At 32.1% G+C, this 26783-nt stretch overlaps 1 protein-coding gene across 2 annotated transcripts in view; it reads left to right on the top strand.

Annotated features, from left to right (window-relative positions):
- Window positions 1-26783, top strand: part of LOC124103352 (cadherin-10) — a 178809-nt gene that overhangs the window by 102807 nt on the left and 49219 nt on the right. For both annotated transcript variants that reach the window (XM_046459931.2, XM_046459930.2), the window contains exons 3-5: window positions 22080-22374; window positions 24587-24706; window positions 25095-25262. In XM_046459931.2, the coding sequence (XP_046315887.1) occupies window positions 22080-22374; window positions 24587-24706; window positions 25095-25262 (583 nt within the window). The remainder of the gene's footprint in view (window positions 1-22079; window positions 22375-24586; window positions 24707-25094; window positions 25263-26783) is intronic.

Below are 26783 nucleotides of genomic sequence, written 5' to 3'. Positions count from 1 at the left end.
AACTTGATGTGGCTGTTTCACTATTGTATACTAATTTCAAATCCATTGGGTATATACCAAGGAGTGGGATAACTGGGTCAAATGGTGGTCCTCTTCTAAAATGATATTAACATAGATGACAAAAATAAAGAATGAAAAATATAAGCTATATAAAAGATAATTACCATCAGACTGAATGATAATGTATCTCTATTTAAATTTTGTAAATCAGTATCTAAAGAGCAGTGTTTTCAAATTATGGAGTGATAATTTGCATTTATCATGGTTATATAAAATTTGTGAATATAGTTTGGTAAGCATATTTTTTTAACTTCTATGTATTGTATTTTCTTGTTTTTTTCTCTTTTTCTAAGTTTTCATTAATCTTGCTCTTCTTTTTATCAACTATTATATATGTATATATATATATATATATATATATATATATATATATATATATAAATATCCTAGTTTCTTTTAGTTTTTTTTTAATTTTTATTGGTATATTATGGTTTTATACAACATTAAAATTCATTGTTACATTTTAAAAAATTAGTTGTAGATGGACACAATACCTTTATTTAATTTATTTATTTATATGTGGTGCTGAGGATCAAACCTAGCACCTCACACTTGCAAGTGTTCTACCCCAGCCCCATTGTTACATATTCATATGTGCAAATGTATTGTCTGTGAGATTCATTCAAATTGTTGGGGAGCACTGATTATTTAGTTACAGTTCCAGGAGTGACCCATAGTAATAACTGATTTATAACACATGGATTTACTGGTGGCATTCCTTTATTCAGTATACATTTATAAATATCATATACTGGGGGCTCTGCAAGGGCAAATTTGCAGTTCAAATATGAGTACAAATCCTGGTATCAGAACATTATAGTCTAATAAAGGAGACAGACACTTTTATAAATAATTACAGCATTGCTAGCCAGTCAACATTAGGGGTGAAAATGTTTTTCAAAATACTTCATGGAAGAGGTAAAGCTTCTTCTGATTTTCAAATGATTATTAGAAGTTTTACAGATGATCAGAAGGTGATTGCTCATGCATCACCTTCTGATCATCTGTAAAACTTCTAAGCTTCATGGTGTCTTCAGAGACCTACAGTAGTGAAACTTTGACTTTAGATTGATCAGAATTATATGAATACCAAAAAGGGCTGGGGCTAGGCCTGTAGCTCAGCGGTAGCTCTTTTGTCTGGCATGAGGCACTGAATTCGACTCTCAGCACTGCATATAAATAAATAAAAGTCTATCAACAACTAAAAAAAAATTAAAAAAGAATGCCAAAATATCACTTTGTGAAGAAATTTTGAGGAAAGCATTGATTTTTAAGTTTTCTGTCTACACCGGAGCCCCAGGATATTGTTTGTAGCATATGGTCCTGGAAATATTAAAGTTGAAATGACAGAGAATGGCACCAGATCTTGATGATTTTGCTAGCAAAGGAAAATGTGTTTAAGAGTGCATTATGATTGGTATTATGGAAGAGTTGGGATTGGATAAAACTATAGATGCATATTATGAATGTATTTTTTTCAGTAACTGAGATGAGATGACTTGAGATAGACAAAGCCATCAAAAATTCCCGAAGGTTGGATTTGCATGTAGCATCTTTTCTGGGTCAGAGCATTTTATAGAGAAACGTGTTCTCATTGTGTGAGTTATCTAGGGCTGCCATAAAAAAATACAACAGATGGGGAGGCTTAAAGAACAGAACTTTATTTCTCCCAGTTCTGATGGCCACAAGTCTGAGATCAAGATGTCTGTCAGAAGGATTGGTTTCTTCTGTGATCTCTCGTTGGCATACAGGTAGCTAGTTTTTGTCATGTCCTCACATGATCTCTTCTGGGTTTCTGTTTCCCATTTCCTCTTCTTATAACATTGGATCAGTATTGGTGCTAATGTGTGTGTGAATATATATATTATTGGCTCCACTTAGAAAGATTCTGATATGTTAGACCAGGACCATTTGTTTTTTGCCTTATAATTTTAGTTTTTTGCATGATCCACATTGGAATAGAAATAGGGGATGGCCTTATCTAACATTATGAATTGCTATCTCTAATTAATTACTAGGATCATTGTCTCATGGCTCCTTTATAATATTGTGGTTTCTATCCAAGCTTTAGCTTTTTTCAGAATATCTTGGAAATGATCTGATTTTACTATTGCTTTATGCTGTCTTTTTATGTTTATTTTAATTCTCATGATTCCAAATAATATACATTTAATCTTAAAATGTGGTAATTTTTAGTCATTTTATGGCATCTGTTCTTATACACTACAGGGACATTTTCTTTAAGAGCATAGGCACAGTCTTTAATGTTCACCTAACTGTGGGAAATTGAGTACTTCTGAAGTTTGGAGGAGACTTGTAGAGTTACTACAGAGAGTGATAAGGGAATGGATGAATGCAAATGGGTCACAAATGATGGCTCATTTTGAGCTAATCACAAGGAAAATGTCCTTTGAATTAAGTCCAGAGTAGTTTAACCGTAACACAGTTAGAAATGTGTATAGTCATATCCTCATAGGATTGTTTTTAATTTTTTAATTTATCTTGATTACGAAATAATTTAAAATTCATACCAAGCATGTTTCTGCAGTAATTAATACAGAATATGAAATTTCTTTTAATCTCCTAGATATTACTGCTTTCAAACCTCATACACATGCTGTACCATTCACATTTTTTCTATGTATAATACACATTGATATTTGAGCATTATACTTAAAAATAAAATATGTGATATTTTATAACATAATTAAAATAACACCACGGACCACATTCTGTTCCCTTCATCTGTGCCAGTTATTATTTAAGTGCTGTGTTTAAATCTTCTCAACACTATTGCAAGATAGATATTGTCATTCCACAGGAGGAAACTAACTTAGGAAAGTCAGTTATCCTATCTAGCCATTTAGTTAATAAACAACAAGCTAGGAATCAAATCAAAAACTACATAATTTAGAAACCTGGATTATATATGCCTCTATAGTGTAAGAGCATATTAATACTTATATGCAAAGCATCACAGAGTTACTGCATTATTTTGTTTTGTTTTGTGGGCAGGGTTCTGATTGAGTACAAAAATCCATCGGCAACAATTTCTCAGACTGAAATTGTTTTACTCAAAAAATGTACAGACAGACATTTATAGGGAAAAAAAAAACCTGGAGTTTTAACTCCAGCATGGAATTCATTGAAAACATGACCTAATCTTTCAGAGTCTCAGTTTCCATGTTTATAAATGAAATAATGGTATCCATTCATGCAAATCATAATTCCAGAAATCAAAATCAGGTGATCAATATGCAAACTCTTTAGAATTTATCAAGCCCTACCCAAATGTGCAGCCTTATTAAAACTTACATGAGAAAATACAATAATTATTATCAAACAGCATATTTAATTAAATGCAATTTTAATTATATAAATGAAAAGAAGAATCTAAAAACAGTCAGAATTGGAAGCGGCAGCATTAGTGATAATTATATGTTGGGCATGTACTATGTTGGTGGTTGATTTTCTTCCCAAGCATATTTTTCCTGCCAGCATCTTTAATATGCCAGAAATATGCAAACTGAAGGAAATGGGTAGAATATTGAAAAACATACACACATGCAAGGAACTGGAAATATTTCTGAACAAAATATCATTAGTTCATTTTTATTTAATCAAGAAAGCTAAAGACATGTTACCTAAAGTTTTTGAAGTTAAAGGCAAGACAAAAATATTGAGATATTCTCAGATTTAGAGATTAAATACTGAAAACTGATGTTACTCAAAAGCAGTGATATAAAAGTAGCAAATATTAAAGAGTAACACATTGAAGTACAGAAAGTATGACCACCCATTTAATTTGTTTTCTAGCCAGTAGAAATACATAGCCAGTAGGAATCTGGTCTGTGAAATAAACTGATTTTTTTGGGGGGGCGCATTTTAATCATTTAAACATTTTCAAATGAAAATGCTCATTTACCATTAACTAGACTGTAACATTTCTTTCTTATGATAACTAAACTTAGATTTTAAAGTATCAATTTTGAAAGCACTTGTTTTTTTTATAACACAGTCATCAGTTACTAATACCACCTTTTTATTGCCTTGCAAAAATGCATGTTTTGGGTAATTATTCATTTATTTTGGGGGGTGTAAGGGTGGTACTAGTGATTGAACCAGGGGGTACTTTACTACTGAGCTATGTGCTCTGCTCTTTTTGTTTTATTTGAGACAGGGTCTCACTAAGTTACACAGGCTAGCTTCAACCTAGGAAATCTCCTTCTTCAGCCTCCCCAATCCATGTGATCATAGGCATGGGCTGAGCCTGGCTACTTTGGATAATAATATTTTAACCAAAACTTCACTGTATTGGATTAGCCTATTTTTCTCTTTCCTGCCCATGATATATTTTCAAGTGGTCAGAAAACTTTTGAATTTTCTTTTCAAATAAAGATTTCTCAAGATGAAATGGGTCCTTCCATGTGAATGAGTGCAATAATATACTGTCTGAACAAAGTGTTGTTATGAATATTGATCTAAGTTCAACGTACACATATTGTAACTACATTTTTATTTTATAAAAACAAAGATAATTAATTTAGAATGTTTCTACATGTGTCTAGATATATATTGCTTGCACAGATTTAATGTCAGAAATAAGTATTAAATTTTAACATATGCTAAAATTTCAACATGGCTAAAATTGGCTGTGGCATGTTGTCTAAAAACGAAAGGTGGGATGATTCATTTGCTAGAAGAGTAAAATGTTAGCATCCTATTAATTCCTATGGTACCTATTTTTGAACAGCATATTTATCTCTGTGTGCTAATTTAAAATACACAAAATATAGTGCATAGTTTGATAAGAATTATATACTACTAAAGAGATACATTAAAATAAATAATTCAAACTACACATCCACCCACCACCATCACATTACCCAAGGAAAATGTTTGAGTTTAAGAATAAGATTTTTAAAGTCACTGAATATATACAAATTTTAAAAGTAGTATGCTGAATGAAATTGGATAAGACTCTTGTGAAAATAATCTGGGTTATGAAGCACATTAAAGTTTTTTTTTATTGTTGTTTTTTAGTTGTTGTTAAACTTTATTTTATTCATTTATTTATATGTGTTGCTGAGAATTAAACCCAATGCTTCACACATGGGAGGCAAACGCTCTACTACTGAGCCACAACCCCAACCCACATTAAAGTTTTGATTTTAGATGCCAGAATTCATGGTGGCAGTCAATGTGAAACAGACAGTAAGACTTCACAATGTGAAATGTACTGATTCTTACCTAGCTTATGTTTCAGTTATTAAGACTTATATACGTTGTAAAAATCTGGAGAGATGTTATTCTTTATTATATATACATATGTGTGTGTGTGTATTTACCTGTCCTACTGTGTTTCTTTCTATCTTTGATTTTTAGTCATACATCTCCTTTTCTTAACTCTGACATTTTTTATTTGCATGAGATGGGTAATGAAATTTTTGCCTTTCAAGTATATACATATGTCCTTTGACAGTTAAACAGAGTGTGGTAAAAAAAGTATGGTCATCTAAATAAATCTTGTTTTCTAAAATAACTGATTATAGTAACTAATGTAATAATTATCTTTAATAATTTTTATCCTAATAGATACTATTTCTTTAATTTCTTATAAATCCTTGTTATTAGTGGGATTGCTTCTTATCCTAAATGAGAGATTGAGAATATTTAAGTTTATGAATATCCTAGAAAATTGAGAATCTTGACTGAAGTTTGTAATAATGGACTATTAAAATTTTATAGACAAACATCCTGAAATGAAAAATATAGTGATTGCATTAAATGCCCTTAATTACAGAAAGTTTGACCAGAAATATAAATAAATTTTAACACTACTTAGAGTTCTACAAGTTTTCAGCATTTAAATGATCTTTGGTGCACACTGTATTTACTCTGTTACACTCAATTTAAAAATAGAGTTCACCTTTTTCTCTTTTTCCTATTCCTATTTTACTTAATGTCACATAAATTTATAACACACACACAAAAAAAAATTTTACGTTTTTCCTTTTTCTCTCATTTCAAAAAACTTGAATTCTGGGGGCTGTTAAAAGTTTTATGCAGAATATAAAATTGTTGGGATGATAACTCAAAGGGGTTAAATACAATTAAATTTAGTTCTTGCTTGAGAGAACTGATATATATGCACCATTACTTGCATCTTTAATCCATTCCATTCATCTTATTTTGTTAAGTGACTATACCAATTTTTAAATAATTGTTAAATTCATCAGGGAGGATTTCATTGGAACAGCATTGATTGTCACAGATGCTAAAGGAGTTATTTGTTCTCATATTAGACAGAGATACTTATTGGTAACCTCAGGCCTTTTTTTCAATGACTAGAAATAAGCACTAGGAATTCATATCATTTTTGTTCCCTTGACTATGTAAAGGATACAAGCAAACAATTGAGCTGAAAAATGAAATTAAGCTATGGAATTTTAATGGTGTGTTGTCTTTACTTTTATGTGCAAGGGGCTGAGAATCGCCAATCAAATTATACATGAAATTATATGGAAATGCATTGAACTCGTTTTTTCAGCTAGCAATTGGTTCTGTTTTACTAAAAACATAGGAAAATGTAATAAGTAGGAAAGAACGATGATTATTTAAATTAAGAGCATGAAAATAAAGAAAAACAATACAACTTTCTTAACTGGAAAAAAGGAAATTATAAGTAATGGAAATAAAACCCAGAAAATTTCAACAAGAAAATTTTATAGTAATGTCAGATGTAAATGAAAAAGAGTCTAAAGAATTGGAAGTAAATGCAAAATAAAAAAGAAATTAATTTTAATAATCTTTTTACCTTTGATCACAGTTGCAGAATATGGTATAACAATAGAAAGCTATCTTTCATAGAATTTAGGAAGATGAAGTGATATTGTTTAGGAAATCTTGAAAAGAAGAATATCTCCAAATTCATTTTCTCATTATTTTTTAAATAAAGAGTATGAAAATAATCTTCAGAACATAATTTAATTATTTGGTTTGAATCATTTCAATTGATTGGTAGTATATGTAAAAAATATTTCTGAACAACTCTAGTGTCTAAGTGAATATGTAAGAGTTACCACAGTGTTATAAATAAATTATGCTCAATTAATTTTTCTTTATTACATAATGGCAGGAATAAAGACATGGGCTAATTTTTAATAGTTATATTAAATATTTAATTAAATTGTATTAATTCTTGTAATTTTCTAGTCACTAAATTTTTTACAAAAACTTCCAAGTAATTACATATAATGGTTAGTTCAATCAAAAATTTTGTCTGATCATTAGTGGTAAAAGGACATGTAATGAATTTTTCAGCAAGGATGGAACTTAGACTATAATGTTGATTTAATTAATTCTTATAAAAAGGCCTTGTGGGACTAATATGTAAAATAACTATATTTTATTGATTTTGGAGTTTCAACAGTGAAACATAAAAATGAACATACAGTTATATATTATTTATTACTGTAAATCAAATCACAATTATTTTTGAGCAATTATAGACTACAATTCAATTTAACTTAGAACAATTGCACTATTTTTTCTCAAAGGGTATGTTTTAACACGGTTGCCTAATTACTCTTTCTTTCTTATTTACAAAAGAATAAAATAAGTATACATTAGAAGCACAAGGAACATATGATACCAGACAAAAAATTATGAAGAATTTATTGGGAATTAATACAGGGCCACCATAGGTGCTAGCTACCCCCATCACTTCAGCAGAAGTGCACTGTGATGAGAGTACTACAGAAGAATGCTGAGGTTGAAGTGGCATTATTTTCACCTTTAATTTGAACTGAATGTTTATTGGATTTACTTTCTCCACAGTAATCAACTGTATTGATTGAATTTGCATCTCTATCTCCCCAGCTTTCCAAATCTACTAATGACATAAACAAAATAGTCAATCATATGTTTCCCTGGAGGTGATATATTAAGTGTGTCTACCTACTGTTGAACCTAATCTTTAAAAAATAAACAACAATAGAACGTTTAAAAAAGGTGTAATACTTTAAAAAAGAAGTAAAATACTCAGTACGCAAAAATGAGAAGAAAGAAAAGAATAAATTGGAATAATTTCTAAAATTTTATAAGATAAAATTTTGAACATTGCTTTGTTTACCTTAGTGAAACTATCAACCAAAATTTTTAAAGAAAAACCATTCCAAAAAATCAAAGAAAGGAAACAAATGGGGAGAAAAATAATTTGAAGGAATTAGAGAATATGCAAAAAATTTAAAAAGGTCAATTCCACATGTATGAAAATATTCAATGTAAGTACTATATATATTTGTTGACTAACCCCACTAAATTTAATGATTTAGCACAACAATAATAATTTAAGTAGCTATCATGATGCCTATGATTCAGGACAACAGTAAGAACTTGACTGGAGGATTCAACCTGAGTTTTTCATGAAGTTGCACTCCATGAGTGGCCTAACAGCTAGAGTATCTGACAGATAACTGGGTATCTATCTCTTTTTCTTTTTCTCCCCTTCATTCTTGCTTTTGCTCCCTGTCCTTATATGGATTCAGTAAGAGCTAGTTGGTGCTCCTCATAGCATGCTGACATCAGAGCAACTCAAAAGATCACATAATAACTGCTCAGTGCAATAGTGCAAGAAATCCAGTTCACAAGGCAAAAGGTTCTCCATCTTTTCTCACCAGCATGAGAAGTCTTGAAGCATCCTCTTAGGTATATCCTGTTCATCACAAGAGATTCAGGGGGAGAGGAATTGTGTTCTTGATGTGGAAACCATAGAAAGGATATAAAATTCTTTCTCTTGATTAGGGAGTGATAAGTTATTAAAAGAGGATATAAGGTGGAAAGATTGTTGGATACCCCTATGGAAAATACTGTGCATTACATATATGTAATTAAAAGTGAAGTATCATAGATGAAGAATATGCCTTTGGAAATAAAATTCTCAATATATGACTTGGAGAGAAATGTAAGAAACACAGACAAGGGAATAAAACATGAAGACAAAGAAAAAAATAGAAGCTAAGGGATAATGGAATTAAAGGAAAAATGATGAGGATTGATGTCTGAATAAATAGGATGTCCAAAAATGTTGAATGTTAAAATGGAGGAGAGGGGCACTAATAAAAAATTTTATTAGAATGTCCCAGAACTGAATGGTATGAGGCTGCTGACTGAAAGGACTTGGTGAGTGTGTTGCAGTTTTACTACTATAAACTTTAGGAAATCTGGATAAACAAAAATTTCTTCAAACTTTTAGAAGGAAATAAACCCATGAGTTTTATACAAAAGATCAGAAGTCAGAATGAGTATAACTTTTTTTTTTTTTTTTTTTTTGGTACAGGGGATTGATCTCAGGGGCACTCAACCACTGATCCACATCCCCAGCCCTATTTTGTATTTTGTTTTGAGACAGGTTCTCACTCAGTTGCTTAGTGCCTTGCTTTTGTTGAGGCTGGCTTTGAACTTGCTATCTTTCCATCTCAGCCTCCTGAGCCACTGGGAGTACAGGCATGCCCCTATGTACCTGGTAACTATAGCTTATTTTTTTTACTGTAATGTGAAAATGAAGATAAAGAAGTTGTCCATTCAAGAAAAACAATTGCTGCCCAAGAGAATAAGTGTACATATACTCAGTATTTATCACATCGAAATGAAAAAAAAAATAAGGGTATAACATACTGGAGTTGGAAAGACACAGGGCACTGGTGAAGAACTATCACAGGGTGACAGAGATAAACACAGTTTGAATCTCACAAATTCCCTTTTGGATCATATCAGCAGACTCTGGGGGATGTGTCTTGAAAAAGATGGAACCTGGTTTACCTCACTGTCTAGGCAAAAACATAGGCAGTTATAGATAAGCCTGTGGTTGAGGTAATTGTAGGCAATAATTCTATTATTCTATAGTAATTGTTTTGCTATTATAACAGAATGTTACATACTAATTTAAAAATCTATATGGTATAAACCAAGAATGCCAAGACATTTTTAAAAAAATAGATAGGAATTGTTATTTATTTGAACAGATATCAATAATTATTACAACAAATTGAGAGTTTTTTTAATGAAATAATCATGCCTGTCATAATTTAGTTTGTTTTGTGCTGCTTTGTCAAAATACCAGAAACTGAGTAAGGAAAAAAAAAATATTTCTCACGTATCTGGAGAATGTCAAGGTCAGTGACAAAGAGTTGGCATCGGACAAGAACAATTTTGCTGCATTATCTCATAGTGGAAGATGAGAGGATGAGAAAGCAAGAGAGAGGACCAAACTTGTCATTTTATTTAAACCTATTTCCATGATAAGGAAGCCACTCTTGTAACAACAGCATTAACTTTCTCATTAAGGCAGAGCTCTAATGGCCTAACCTTCCCTCATTAGTCCTCATATGCCAAGACTGCTGCACTGGTGATTCAGCTCTCACCAAATGCTTATTGGAGTGGTAAGGGGAGACACATTCAAGCCAAAGCAGTGCCAATGGACAAATGGAGCAAAATGGAAGGATCTAAAACAGACAAAAATACATTGATGATCTAGTTACAGTTAAGAATTAATGGCTTAAGAAAAATCTTTTTTGAATGCTGATTAGAAACACAAATAGGTCTTTGTGATATGTATAGCATCATAGGCATACATCACACACACATTCAGATGGTAAAAGTGAATCCAATGTCAAAAGGAACACTTATAAAATATTAAAAGAGAGAATTATATGGCTCAATATATATGATTTTGAGTTAGGAAAATATTTCTTTAAAGAGATACAGAGAATAATAATCATATAATGAATGATTGATAAATTTGACTATATTAAAATTAAACATTTCCCTAGGACAAAGGAAACTATTATCAATGATAAAATAAAAATCTCAAACTTGAAGAAGTCATTTCTGATGACATACTATAAATTGTTAAATCCGAATGTATAAAGAAACCCTTAAAATTGAGAATATGTCAAACAGATCAAGAAGAACAGAGAGGGAAGAAAGATATAAATGCACAACAGAGGAAAATTGAATAGTGTACAAAAAAATAAGGGAAGGGGTGATCTCATTCATAAAAATAGCAAGGGTATATTCAAGAAACAGGCCAGTTTGAGTATAGTTGGTTGAAAGGAGTATGAAGTCAAAGTGACAGGCAGAGGCTACATCATTATGAATTAATTATAAATAATTATAAGTTACTTATAATTAATTATAAATTAAGCTATGGACTTTAGATAATGCTCTAAATATGCTAGGAATCCACTGATGGATTTTGAGCAGAGTAGTGGCATGCACTGTTTTACACTGAAAGATGATCTCTTTGGCTAGGAGGTAGAGAGTAATCCTGGAAGGACAAAAATAGAAGTGGAGTGACCAGCTTCGAGAGCTTCAGTGGCAAACTATGGAGGCTGGGATTCAAATAGCAACAGTACAGATTATGAGAAGCAACTGAAGATATATCTTGAAGCCAGAAGGGTTTTGCTTATGGAATAAGAGGGTAGAGCAAGGGGGAAGACTCAGTGACTCCTGGGATTTCACTTTGCTTAGACTTTTTTTTTTGGGGGGGGGGGGCGGACGATGCTGGGATGGAACCTAAGGCTTTGTGCATGTGAGACAAGCGGTCTACCAACTGGTCTATGTCCCCAGCCCTAGGTTTTTGGTTTGAATGAGTAGCTTGATAATCACAGTTAACTGAATTGGAGAGCCATGATTTGTTCAGAGGATGGAAATGATGCACTTGTTTTAGGAGAAGGGTTAGTACTATTACTGGGAAGGTTTTTCTCAAATTATTTGCTCATCACCTGTGATCATTAATTTTATGTGCCATCTTGATAAAGATAGGGTGCCCAATTGTGTGGTCAAATATTTGTCTTACTATTGTTGTGAAGATATTTTTAAATAGGATTAACAATTTTAATCAGTAAACATTACATATATAGATTAACCTCCACAATGTGTCTAGGACTCATCCAATTGGTTAAAGGGCTTAAAATCAAAGAAGAATCTGAAAGAAGACTTCTCAAGATTCTAACAGAAATGCAGCTTGAGTTTTCATCTTGCTACCCTGTCCTATGGGTTTCTGGCTTGAGATTTCAACATCAAGTCTTACTAGAATTTTAAAAATTCCATCCTTCCTTACAGATCTCAGAATTGCCTGTCCCCACAATTGCATGAACCAATTTCTCTCTCTCTCTCTCTCATTGTCATCAATGATTGACAAATTCTCCAAAAGTAGATCGGCTGTCTGTTTTGCCATGTCAGCTTTGCATGAAGAATGTATCTCCTGCTTTCTTTTCCTGGCAGTGCACATTTGCCAAGGGACCAGGTCTGTATTTTTAAACTTTAAGAAGCACTGAGATTGAATGCCTTTAGAGAAAAACATATAAATCGTCAGTTCAATTTACCATTCCTTGGAGAACTCTCCACTCTCACCTATTTCCTACTTTTATATGTTGTTTTGTTTTGAACCTAATAGCCATTAGTCTCTAGCAATATGGACAGTTGTGTTCTGCTTTCTGAAGCTTTCAGCCTTATCCTTAAGCCTCCCTCCAGACTCATAATTCAACACACCTTAAGTCTTTTGCTGAAGAATGATAATGTGCTTGAAGTCCCTTGCTTCAACAGTGTTTGCCCTTTGATGCTATGTGAGCTCTGGGTCTCTAATTCCCAGAAATGCCCTCTTCTTTGGTCAACCACAGGTCTTCACTTCAAACCTATAGCAAGAATGGCCAGTTTTCCAGTATAGAAAGCTGGTGCTGATCGCTAGTTACCTCTGCACACTTTTCCCCCTCAGGTTCCAGTTCTGGTTGTATATACAGTGATGGGACCATAGCAATAGGATTGTTTCTTAATCTATCTGGCTATTGCACATGTCACCAGTGGGAAAGTGAGCCTGCTATTACTAATCTGAGTAATGCTGTTCCTAAGATAAATCAGAGATGTGTATGATACCCTGACAGTTTCAGAGAAAATTTAAATTTGTATCCTTTTGGGTTGGGGAGTGGCACTGAGGATTGAACTCAGGGGCAATCAATCACTGATCAACATCCAGAGCCCTATTTTTGTATTTTGTTTAGAGATAGGGTTTGTCTCAGTTGCTTTGCACCTTGTTTTTGCTGAGGCTGGCTTCGAACTCTGAATCTTTCTGCCTCAGCCTCGCAAGCTACTGGGATTACTACAGTTGTGAACCACTACACCTGGCTAGATTTGCATTCTTTTTTTTTTTGGTGGTGGTTCTGGGGATCGATTGAACCAAGGGCCTTATGCATTCGAGGCAAGCACTCTATCAACTGAGCTATATTCCCAGCCCTATATTTACATTCTTATTCCTACAAAAAATAAATATGTTCCTTGGTAATCCATGTATCTATCATATTTCCATTGATTCATATTCATAGTTGATTTGAGCTCCTGTCTAACTTATAACCTCAATATTCTTCAATATGAAGAATAAGATTTTCTTATTGTACAGATCCACTTTCATCGTAAAGCAGTTGTTGACCCCCACTTTTCATCATCTAACTTTAACTTTTCCACTCATCCAAAATATTGAGGATTTTTAAGAAATAGTACAAAATGGGCTAGGTGTAGTTGTGCATACCTCTAATCCCAGTGGCATGGAAGGCGGAGGCAGGAGAAAAGTCAAGGCCAGCCTCAGACATTTAGCAAGATCCTAAGCAACCTAGTGAGACGCTGCTTCCAAATAAAATATAAAAGGACTGATGATGTAGCTCAAGGGTAAAGCACCTTGGAGTTCAAGCCACAGTACAAAAAAGCAAACAAACCAAAAAACCCTACACAAAATGGGCCCTTATAGTTTGAAAAAAAAAAAGAGAAAGAAAAAAACATATGTGTGGCATTTGACTGCAATATTCATTTCCTTCTAGTAATAGGTAATGGAGTACTCTATACAGTATTTATAATTAAGAGTCCAAAAGAATAGAAGGCTTGGTTCCTGTCCTAAAAATAAATACATGTTTTCTTTCAGGATGACTTACAGAAATAATATTTCAAAATTGTCACATGTGTTTTGAAAGTTTTTGCACGTATTTATATACATATATGTATACACATAATTTATATACATAGTTATGAATAAAATATGGAGAATTTATACATATGTATACTAAAATTATAATTCAGGCAGAAGGAAAGAGACATAATTTTTAAATCAATTTATATAGGATCACAGTTATGACCTTGAAGGCTGAGTAAGAATTTTGCACAATGGATAAATGGAGAAGTTATGGACACATGACATCTAGTAGTTCTGGGGAACTTGTCTTTCTATCTGATAAAGGTGCACATGTCTCAGCCAGAGAGAAGCAGCCTGCTTTATTGATGACAGCCTCATATCTTGATCTCTCTATTCTTTTGATAAGGAAAACACAGAAAGTTAACCTAGAATAAGTTTTTCCTTTTTAACCTAATGCCCTATATTTCAGAGGATCTGTGCATCTATCAGATACTGCATTCAGTATTGTTTTTGTATTTTTCACACATACATACCACATACGTATAATTAAGTTTTTTTATACAATAACATTTATTGCATCTTAAAACAATCCTCATTTCAATAATTATTTTAAAAATATGAATATAAACATTCAAAATCCTCTTTCTAGTTCTCCTCCCTAGACAAAGGACCTCTATGGGCTTAGCAACCCCTTCAAATCACCCTTTGTAGCCAAGTCTTCAATTCTCTTGAAATCATAAAATACCACGTGCAGAATTTTCACCATTATCTTCAATTTGGTGTAGTACATTTCAGTTCAAGAAATATTTAAGTAAACTCCTTCCATTGGTATTTATTCCTAGCCCTCACTTTCCTTTCATAGCGTCTGTTATCACACATTTTTTTGGTGAAGAGGTGGACAGAAAAATTCTCAGTTGCTTTCACAGTTCATATAATTGACATGATCTTCCTTTACTAATTATTCTTTAATCTTTTTTCACATAATTAATAAAAAATGAAGTCAGGCATGGTGACACACATCTGTAATCCCAGTGTCTTGGGAGGCTGAGACAGGAGGATTGCAGGTTTGAGGAAAGCCTCAGCAACTTAACATGGCCTTGGATAACTTAGTGAGCTCTGTCTCAAAAAAAAAAAAAAAAGGCTGGGCTTGCAGCTCAGTTGTAAAATGACTCTGGGTTAATTCCCCAGTACCACCCCCCCAACAAAAAAGTCATATATATTCAAATATATACATAGTTTACATATGTATTGTAAATCCACAATTGTTAAGACTTGTCTAAACTGTGAGAAAGTAAGGTATCAATGTTCACCTGTATTTTCGGACCACAAAGGAATAGTTTGCATAATTTGCTCATTTTTAAAACTATAAGAAGGAAGACACTAACTTCTTAAATAATATAAACTTTCTCTAAAATATTTCCTTTGTAACTCTATTTATAAAGGATAATCTTACAAGTTAGAAATAATATGTCTACTGTATGTTATACATGACACTGATGTTCTTGCCATGTAAAATATTTTTTTTTCCTTTTTTAATTGTGGGCCTCTGAAGTAGATAATGCCTATAAAAGTATGTCTATGAAAAAAAATCAATGCTTTTGATGTTGTCTCACTGTTTTTCTGTACTAGAAAAAAAAACCCTAATTGATATGCTTCAAGATGTAAGTTTACTAAACTTTCTTTTCTTTTCTTTGGTACTGGGGATTTACCTCAGGTATATTTAAACACTGAGCCACATCCCAGCCCTTTTAATTTTTTTTTTTTATTTTGAGACAAGGTCTTGCTAAGTTGCTTAGAGCCTCCCTAAGTTGCTAAGGCTGACTTTGAACTTGTGATAACTCCTTCCTCATCCTCCCAAGTTGCTGGGATTACAGGCATGCACCATCATCCCTGGCTAGTTAACTGATTTTCTAAAAGATGGTAACTTCTAGAGTTGTACAGCACTCACTGATATGAAAACTGATTTCTTGAAGAGTCTTGAGGAATTCTTAATGGCTTCAGAAAGAACTCCCAAACTTCCTTGACCATCCAGATTAGGGTCACCAGTCAGGGGCTCATAATCGCAAGGCCAACCACCCTGTCCATATTTTACTTCCCCATCTCCCCCCCAAAATTAACTATTTATTTATTTCTGAACAGAGTTTGTTTGCTGGCATTAATGTGCTTTCAGCTGATTTCTGATGCTAGACTACCTTTACTGGTATATTTTATTGAATTTTGTTATTTGAGTCAATGCCTTACTTTTCATAAGATATAATTCAGTGGACCAGTAAGAGCAGTATGTTAATGTTGATACCCCCAGACTCGCAAAGGATATCTGCTACATTCTAGATTTCTTTTCAACAACAATAAAATATCTAAGCTATTTGAAAGAAAATCAATCATAAAATGCTCATTGTACTTCAGAAACTATTCAACAATATCTGATATTTTTACAACAATGAACATAAAAATGAACAGAAATTGTTAAATTCAGAGAATGTATGTTATAGTTCTCTTGATTCTTTTATCAAAATTCTTCTTTCAGAGTACTATAAACAATACAAATGTGATTCTACTTATCTATACAATTATTTCTCAAATTTTGGACTGGAGTCAAATACTAACAATTACCAATATCTAAAATGGTCTTAATATTCTGAATAAGAAAGAATTTCACAATATAAACAATATAAGAAGTTTCTCAGAACTAGTCATCTGACTTTTACAGGAAGTACTAGTATTTTTTTTTCTTTTCTTTTCCTTTCCTTTTCCCTCTCCCTCCCTTCCTCCCCCCACCCACCCACCCCCTCTTCTTTCCTTTCCTTTCCTTTCCTTTCCTTTCCTTTTCTTTTCTTTTCTTTTCTTTTCTTTTCTTTCTTTTCTTTCCTACCAAGAATTGAACCCAAAGGCACTTAATCACTGAGCCACATCCTCATCCCCTTTTATTTTTGATACAGGGTTTAACCAGATTGCTTACAGCATCTCTAAACTGATTAAGCCGGCTTTGAACCTGTGATCCTCCTGCCACAGCCTCCTAAACCCCTGGCATGTGCCACCATGACTGGCTTGGTATTTATTTTCACTTTTAAATTTTTTCAATATTTTTTTATAGCCAAAAGTGGAAAAATGAGGTAAAAGCCTTTATGGATTCTTTCAGTAACATGTTAAACTTCTATGTACTCTGAAGATAGATCCTTTTATTGTTTTAGTGGTATTTCCTTATTTTATGAATGAACAGGAAAAAAATGAACTGCTATCAAGAGGTAAAAGATTTGCTATGGTCTGAATATTTGTTTCACCCTAAATTCACATTTTGAATCCCTAACCTCCAAGGTGATGGTATTAGATGGGCCTCTGGGTGGTGGTTAGGATGTGCAGGTGGAAAAGCCTTCAGGAATAAGATCGGTGCCCTTGTAAAAGAAGCCTCAGGCAGACCCCTGGTTCCTTCTGCCATGGAGAGCTCAGCCAGAAGGTACTGAAGAGGTGTCAGCAGACCCTGAATCTGCTGACACATTGTTCTTGGACTTTCCAGCCTCCAGAACTGTGAATGTAAATTCCTGTTGTATAGCAGCTATGTGTCTGTGGTGCTGATTATAGCAGACTAAACACTGTGAAACAAGGATCCTCCAACATGAACCCATCCTGGAGTTTACTCTTAATTTAACTTCCATGCAATAAACAATTGACTCTCTAGTTCCTAAGCTGGGTAATCCAGAATTCCTTTTAATTTATAAGCTTTATTTTATGTAAATATCTCAAATGACTGCTTTATTAGAAATGTTATAAAAAGTATCAGAAATATGCCACATTTCAAATTACCGGGCATTTATTAATCATTTATATTTCAATAATTCTTTAATATAAATGGATTGCTTAGTTTTAAACATTACAACTACTCAATATAAACAAACATAATGATGCTATAATTAAACATATCTGAATAAAGTTAAGGCATAGGAAGATAACTTTTAAATGTGCAGTGCGGTACCAGTTGTTCTATTTTCATTAGTTGTCATGTATCTTGCCATGTCCTTTATCTGCTTGTGAATTTACAAGTAACACAGCAGGTTGTGAATTTTTAATAGGCTTTCCTCAAGGAAAGAAAAGGTCAGTATTAACATAAAATTATTCTTAAAGATTTGTGGCACAAATGTTTCACACCGGAAAACAGGTGTTACTGAGAAACTAAAGCCATAATAATCTAATATTCTTTCCCTGTTTAAAGAAAACTTAGTGTCATATAATAAAATAGCACAAGACAAGTTCTTATAAAAGTTATTTCTCGGTAAGTAGGTGCTATAAGTTTTTTAACACATGTTCCATTGATGACTCTTCTCTGCAACAAAAATAAGTGATCTTATTCAATTAAATGTTTAACAAATTCAAGTACTGAGGACTCACATCCAAATAAAAAAAGGGAAGAGTAATTAGAGGGTTACAATTATAATAATTAATTATTGTCTGAACTTACTAAATGAGGTAGAACAGGAAGTCACACATACACAGAATGACGGAAGGAAACAATGCCAGTGCACATGTGAATAGAGTATGCTCAGAAAAGATGATTGGAAACTAAGGAGATATGTAAAAATAGAGGAGAAGGATTGCCCATTTGTCTCTTCCTGTATCTGCTAGGAAAGCATCAGCATTCAGTGTACCTGCAAGGAGTTGCCTTTAACAACTCATGGGTTTCATCTTTGAGAAGAGGCATTTTCTCCAATCTTGGGAGTATAGGAATTCATCTCTCTGACTCATTTAGTATAACAGATGTCAATTTTAGTTTTTTACTTATACATTTCTCAATTAAAAAAAACAACCTTCTATCATTAAACATAGGTTAATATCAAGACTGTAAATAAGGTCATTTTAATCTTTGTTTTCTTTTTGTTTGTTTTTAGTTGTAAATGGACACAGTACCTTTATTTTATTTATTTATTTTTAGGTGGTGCTGATGCTTGAACCCATTGTCTCACACATGACATGCTAGCCAAAAGCTCTACCACTGAGCTACATGCTCAGACCCAATATTTGTTTTTCTTTTTCTTTTCTTTCTTTGTTTCTTTTTTTTTAATTTCTTTGCTTTCCGTCTTTTAAATAATTTTTTTTTTCGGTACTTGAAATTTAAAGAAGGGACACTCTTCCAGTGATTTACATCCCCAGCCCTTTTTAATTTTTATTTTGAGACAGTGTCTGGCTAAGTTGTTAAAGGTGGCCTCAAATTGCAAATCTTCCTGCCTTAACCTCCCTGGCAGCTGGGATTACAGCCGTGCATCACAACATCCAGCTTCATGTTTTACTCTTTTTTAAAATGTTTATTTATTTATTACTCTTAACTAATATAATATAGTTTACTTGTGTACCTCTGTAAGCAAAGTTTTCTTTAAATACAAATTATTATCACTTCAATATCGTATAGTTCAAAAAATTATTATGTCTATAGTTTCTTAACAATAAAACACAAATACATAGAGAAAATTAATGAGACGGTTACAATTATAACTATTTGCTTCTCTTAGTTATATTTCTGTTGGAGAAAGTAGACATACTTCATTTTTCAATTTTTAATGTCACAGTCTGACTTACAATCCTCATCTCTTTGATACCCTGCTACATGTACAATTTTTCTAATCCAATGGAAACTCCCACAGTATGTGATCCAATTATAGAATCTAATTTTTACTCTCTGTAGTATAATATAAGTAAAAGTAAAAATCCTGCTGTAATTTATATTCTAAAATTCAGCATTATAGAAATTAATATCTCACCATATAAGCAGCTTTTTAAGTATGTTTAACTGATTAGAATAGTTGAACTGATTTTAATCAGTTTCATATCTTGCTTTATATCCTTGACCAAAATCTATGTTCTATATTCATCCTCTGTTCTAAGATGTGAAATTTGTAAAATGGAAAAACTTTTCCCAGTTCAGATGTCTTCTCATTCTTTATTAGGTAGTTTGGGTGTGTATACTTAACAAACCCTCCATTATTCCTATAGGCTAGTTTGGTAGCTGTCCTGTGAATATCCATCCACACCTTGTTTGAATCTTTCATTGAACTAGAATGAAATTTTTTATTTCTTTTAGTTGTACCTGACTCTTCTGATAATAAACAAATATTTATCCATTCAAATTACTGAATGAATAAAAAAAATCAGAACTATCTACTGCAAACCATAAAGTTAACTGTTCAAATGATGGATATTGATATTATCAATGCTCTTTTCTTGAATTATTTTGATTCCCAGGCAGAAAGAAATGTGCAATTCCTAGATCTGCCATATGGAAAATTGCCACTGTGTGGTACATGCATATAATTGAAAAGTTTCCCAGCAACTATGTGCATTTTCATTTACTAAAAATCATCAATCTTGTGACTTTTTGAGAGTGGTTCCCTGGACAACACAATCATATGTTACTTCTGAGAGCTTTTCAGTTAAAAGTAGATATTTCCTGAGTTTTCCACCCCTACTTTACTGTTTATGAATAGCTAAAAAAGTATTTAAAATTTTGTTCTCTAATTTCTTTATCTTTGTCTCTAAAGTGAATATGCCTTTTGGGTTTTCTGTCTTGCATTATATTTGTAATAATGAGTTATCAATCCTGAAATAAGAGAAATAAAAATATTTTTCAAGAGTTGATAGGTAAATACAAATTACTGATAATCATTAAAAATCAAACTACTTTTGTTGATAGTGATAATATTAAAAATTAAGAAAAATCTACAATTTATTAAATATTTCTTAAGGCAAATAATAAAAATTTGAACTGTAATATTTTGTTTCAAATAATAAAACTGTAATCCTAACATGAAAATGTTTACTGGTTGTGTGCTACAACTGAAGAAAACCTTACAATCCTTGTGGTTTTCAAAGCCAAACTTTGTCCTTCCTATGGCCAACCTCCTCCCTTAAGGACACAAATCCAGTGGAAGGCAAGAGATACACTCACTAGAATCCATATCCATTTTTATAATCCACAATGCATGAGGGACACATTACTACCTGCTCAAACATCCTTGGGCTTCCTTTAGGTTCTATGGGTATCTCTTCTCCAGGTCTTCTTAAGACCAAATTCACTCACTGATACCTGTATTCATATGTCTGAGGGCTGACCTTATAGGTGGGTATCTGGTGAAAGGCAGAATATACGGAACTTTCCCATGACACACAGATTCCTGGGTTTGCATTTGTACTCACTGTGATGGTACTGGAATGGGATGTCCATGTGGATGCATGAAAAGCTCTTTGATGTAATGAATTAATTTTGAAAGATTGAGTATAGTTTTCTTTGGACATAGGCAAGGAAGAAAGAAAAAGACTTGCCCTGCATTGTCTTGCCATTTAAGGATTTTAAGAAGATAGATTTGATAAGGCAAGAAGCCAGAACATATTTTATTTTATAGTTTCCTATTTTTTTCAGTAATAAGGATCAAATAATTTTTAATTTGACTTACAACATATATATTGTGTGTTTTATGTAGATTTCTATCTGAACTTGTGCTATGAGACCTACAAACATTTATGAGGTAGTCACTGTCTTTTGTTTGAACCAAAAATGATGTATATTTTTCCTGAAGTATACACTATGCTTTTCAGCTTTGTCTATCTTACAAATCCTAAAATATTTCTAATTCACCGATAGAAATACAATGACTGATAATAAGTTTGTAGAAGGTGAAATTCCTGCAAAATATGAGAGTTAAAGACTTTTCCATACAGCAAAAGATTGAGAGAACTATGTTTACAACAACACATCAAGACTGATGGTTGCTGTCTCAATCAGATTTATTTGCCCATGAAAATGGTTATTTACCAAGTAAAGGGAAGAAGGGATTTGGTTCATTTTATTACTTTTTCCCATTTATAAAAAAAAAAATCTCAATGATACATAAAAGACTATTCCTGGTGCTTAAAGCATATAAATGAGTGTTATCAAACCTATTCAACTCTCATTTCCAGAAGTAAGATTACTGACCCCATTATTCTGTGATGGGATTTGAAGGACCTTCTTTGAATTCTTTCAGCATTATTCGCCTTTAAACGTTATCATGGACATGCTCATTTTTATTTCCCATAGCTTCATTCAGACCAAGATAAAGGAGATGGATCACTCAAATATATTTTATCTGGAGATGGAGCTGGAACTCTTTTTATTATTGATGAAAAAACAGGTGATATTCATGCCACAAGAAGAATTGATAGGGAGGAAAAGGCCTTTTACACTCTACGTGCGCAAGCAATTAACAGAAGAACTCTGCGGCCAGTGGAGCCAGAATCTGAATTTGTGATAAAAATCCATGATATCAATGACAATGAACCAACATTTCCAGAAGAAATTTACACAGCTAGTGTTCCTGAAATGTCTGTTGTAGGTAAGTTCATTTACAGCATTATGAAGATATTTAAAACATGAAAAATTTCAAGAAATACTTAAAATATTAGGATAAATTAACTGAAAACATTTTTATATTCCTTATCAAGACTACATGTTTAACATTATTTTAGTTAGGAAATAAGGAAAAAAGAAATTAATGCATTTCACAGTGCTTGTGAATTTGTAAATCTCATATATATATATATATATATATATATATGATCTTTTAAAAATTAATTAAAAATTGACTTTCAATAAAAAAATGTGAAAATATTAATTTTTGTCACATGGATTTGTATAACAGTTGTGTAAAATTCTGTCCTAGGATATAATTATAGTCATCTCTTTCTTTCCACAAAGGCTGGTTCAGGGCTGCCCACAGATACTGAAATTCTTGGATGCTCAATTTCCTCATATAAAATGGCACGGTATTTGCATACAATGAATGGCCATCCACACATGTATTTTAAATCATTTCTAGATTATTTATAATACCTACTGCAATGAAAATGCTATAGAAATAGTAGCTATACTACATTGGATAGAGACTATTACAGGAAAAACTTCTACTCATATTCAGTAGATGTATATTTTTAAAAAATATTTTTGAACCCAGGAAAATAAAGAACCTGCAGATATAGGTGACCAATGATTTTAAGAATACTATTGCCTGGTGCAGTGGTTCACACATGTAAAGCCAGTCACTGGAGAGGTGGAGGCAAGAGGATTCTAATCCTGAGGCCAGCCTGGGTAGCTTACTGAAAACCTGTCTCAGAATAAATAAAAAGATTGGGGTTTATGGCACAGTGGAAGACCATTTGGCTAGCATTCACGAGGCTTTGGGTTTAATTCCAGTACCACATACACACAAGAAAAATATTACTATTAATGCAATATAGAATTTTAGCTATGTATATTAGTTATGAATTACCAAAAGAGTTTATTTAGCTTATCTATATATACCAAATGATGGAATTCAATTACTGATTTATTTCTTACTATGTATTAAGATACTCATTTATTATAACACATACATATATGTATTTGTATATATAAAATATACATGTATATAAAAATATACAATATATTTAAAACTGCTGATATGAATCTCAAATTGAAATAAACCTCCAGTTGAAAACACACAATTAATCATTTGCTGGTAGAGAATTACAAGGTTGAATTTTGAAACTTATAAAACAGAAGTCATGAAAAGGGTAATATTCAAGAAAGTGAATTTTACTTTTCAACTTTAAATAAAAATAAATATATTTGTAGGAGAATAATGCTAATACTGTCATTTTTAATTAGATAGAGGATGACAAAGAATTAAATGCACCACGAAATTCAGATAATATTTTTAGAGAGACACACATTTGAATTTAATACAAATACACACTTTTCAAATGTATGTGCATTTTTTAAACTGATGTGACTGCTATGATGATTTTGGTTTTTTTACATGTAGCAATTTAAATAGTAAAGTTTTAAACTGCAATTCTCAAAAGATTTGGTCTGGATTGTTATTTAATGTTTACTTACTAAATTCCAAGGGCTTGGGAGAATCACCTAACTCTAAAGCCCTTGTAAATATCATGAATTTTATTAGATTTTAGTAGTTCATGAAAATTAGGATCATGTTAGATTGTTTCTAAGTTTAGAATTTAATATATTCATAAAGATGTATTCTAGATCAGATGTTAATTATTTTTAGAGTTAATTAGTGCAGGGGTGAGGAAGAGAACAGACTTATTCCTTTGTGCTTAAATATGCCCTTTACAAAAAAACAAATCTATTATATGAAAATAAATTTAAATATCAAAACTGAGAATTTGAAAAATGATCATATTTGTAACATTTGAAAAACTGCACCATTATCTATTTCATACATTTAAAAATACTGTTGATTAAATATAGATTATGTAGTTGAACTTAAAATTGAACTGCAGTAACACCATATAAATATAAAAATCAAATATTTATATTTTATCACCTTACTATAAAGCCCTTTTAAATATGAACTTTATTTTAGTAGTTCATGAAATACACACACACACATACACATATATTTGATTTTCATCCAAATTATATGTAAAAGTTTCATTAAGGGGTCATTATTAAAGACAAACATCAATGAAGTCTTCAATGAAAACGAGTGCTTTTGCTCCTCCTTCTGGTACTGTGCAGAACTAAGCTGAGTTTGGATACTTCAGGTACTTCTGTGGTGCAAGTCACAGCTACAGATGCCGATGACCCTTCCTACGGGAACAGCGCCAGAGTCATTTACAGCATACTTCAAGGGCAGCCCTATTTCTCTGTGGAGCCGGAAACAGGTCAGGAATAATGAATTGGTGTTCGTTCATTTAACCATCTTTGTGATCTTTATTAGTACAGAGAGGGGAGAATGAGAACAAAGCATTAATACTCAGGAAAGTCTGAGGATGCCACAATTAAAGATGACAAAATTCAATGTTAAAATATCAAATGTGCTAATGGAAATGTAATTGTTTTGGTGTTTTTACACATGGATTCAGATGACTCTAGAATACACTGGGAACTGCTAGAAAATATTTATATGGAATTATTTTTACAATTAATATAAATCAATATCAAAAGAATATCTTTTAAAAATTCACTAGTCTAAAATACTACTTGTGAGCTGAATCAAATAATAACTGAAAATCCAGTTAGAATAATGAAAGTATTTGTATTTTCTTCAAGGTATCATCAGAACTGCTTTACCAAATATGAACAGAGAAAACAGAGAACAATACCAGGTGGTCATCCAAGCCAAAGACATGGGTGGCCAGATGGGAGGTTTGTCTGGGACCACCACAGTGAACATCACACTGACAGACGTCAATGACAATCCACCTCGCTTCCCACAGAGTAAGTGGCCTTTAATGGTCATTTATGTTCATTCTGAAGAAAGTTTTAGAAATTTTTCTTAAAGTTTTAGAAAAAAAAATAGAGTTAAAAGAAGAAAGGAACTATCAATTTTATTTGAAACACTTGAAAATGTGCTATACAAATGAACTAAAACTATATGTTGATGAGTTCACTGTTATTCAAAATAAAATGAAATATTTCAGGCATATTTTATTCAGATAGGAGCTGTGATTAACAAACATCTTTATATTTATACATTTAGTTTAATATTTTACTGAAAATGCACTGTTATAATTAACAATTCACTCCTCTCTATTTAGAACTTAATAAAAGGACCCTAGCTTAAAGGTAAATTTTTATGATACAAAATATAATTTGACAAATTATAAATACTTCATCAGAAAGGGCTATATAGAAAAATCTTCTAAAACCTGAGAAATATTTCCAATCACTGTGTATTTAATGTCGACTATTAACACTTCAAATCCTCAAAATAAATGCAGAATATATTAAGACCCCCTAGCTTCTGCCCTTATAATACATACATTTATTCTTCTTTGTTTCTTGTACAAATTTGTGTGACTACATGCCTAATTGTACATAGAGAGAATGATAATGAGTCTCAGTGGACACACACAAGCCCAAATAAATTTTTTTTTCTATTCTAAAAGAGCCTGTACTTCAAGATGGAATTTAATGTTGTTAAAAATGAAACATAAAAATCAAATTCTAGTGATAATCTAATTTCTCATCATTTGCTGAATATTTACTTCTAAATATATCTCCAATTTCAGTTAGTGTTTTGGTTTAAATATTTCCCTAATAAAATATTAAAATATTAAATGCAATGGCTTTTTTGTGATATTTGTATCTTTGAAGACTATTACTCAGAATGAATGATAGTGTAAGAATTCACTGTGGATTTTTTTTTCTATTTATTTATTTACTTTTGTAGTTCTAGATGGACAGCTATAGCCCCAGCACTATTTGATGATTTGAAAGCATTTTATTCTTTTCTCTGTTTTTTTAATCAAAATGTGATTATTAGTAGTGTATTTTTTGAATTATATTGCCTACAATTACTTATGTGAAGGAATGTTAAGTTCAGATAGAACCTTCTTCAGAAGACCAATTGCCTGCCTCTATACCCATGGCGACTGCTTGCTGGGTGTTTGATGCAAGTGCCCATCACACATAAGGTTGAGCCCAGAACAACGAGGAAGGCATCCATGTACTCTATTTTCAAAAAATCAGGTTTCATCTCCACATTATCTTTGTCAATTTACAAGAAAAAGCAAACTGATAATAAATACACATAATTCCATGAAACAGGTTTAAAGATATAAACAATTTAAAAAAAATTTTCATAACAGGAAAAAAAAAGAACACTGTAAATATACAAGATCATTAAGATGGAGAAAGAAGGACTGAGGGAGGGAGGAGGGGAAGGCAAGTAAGGTATTGGGGAATGAAATTGATCAAATTTTGTTTTAATGTATGTATGAACATACCATATTAAAA

The sequence above is a fragment of the Marmota monax genome, unplaced genomic scaffold, assembly GCF_021218885.2.
Source record: "Marmota monax isolate L192 unplaced genomic scaffold, Marmota_monax_Labrador192_F-V1.1 WCK01_AAM20220418_F8-fsc00240, whole genome shotgun sequence".
NCBI classification, from domain to species: domain Eukaryota; kingdom Metazoa; phylum Chordata; class Mammalia; order Rodentia; family Sciuridae; genus Marmota; species Marmota monax.
Note: the sequence above shows the minus strand (reverse complement) of the source record. Positions and strands in the feature narration are given on the sequence as shown.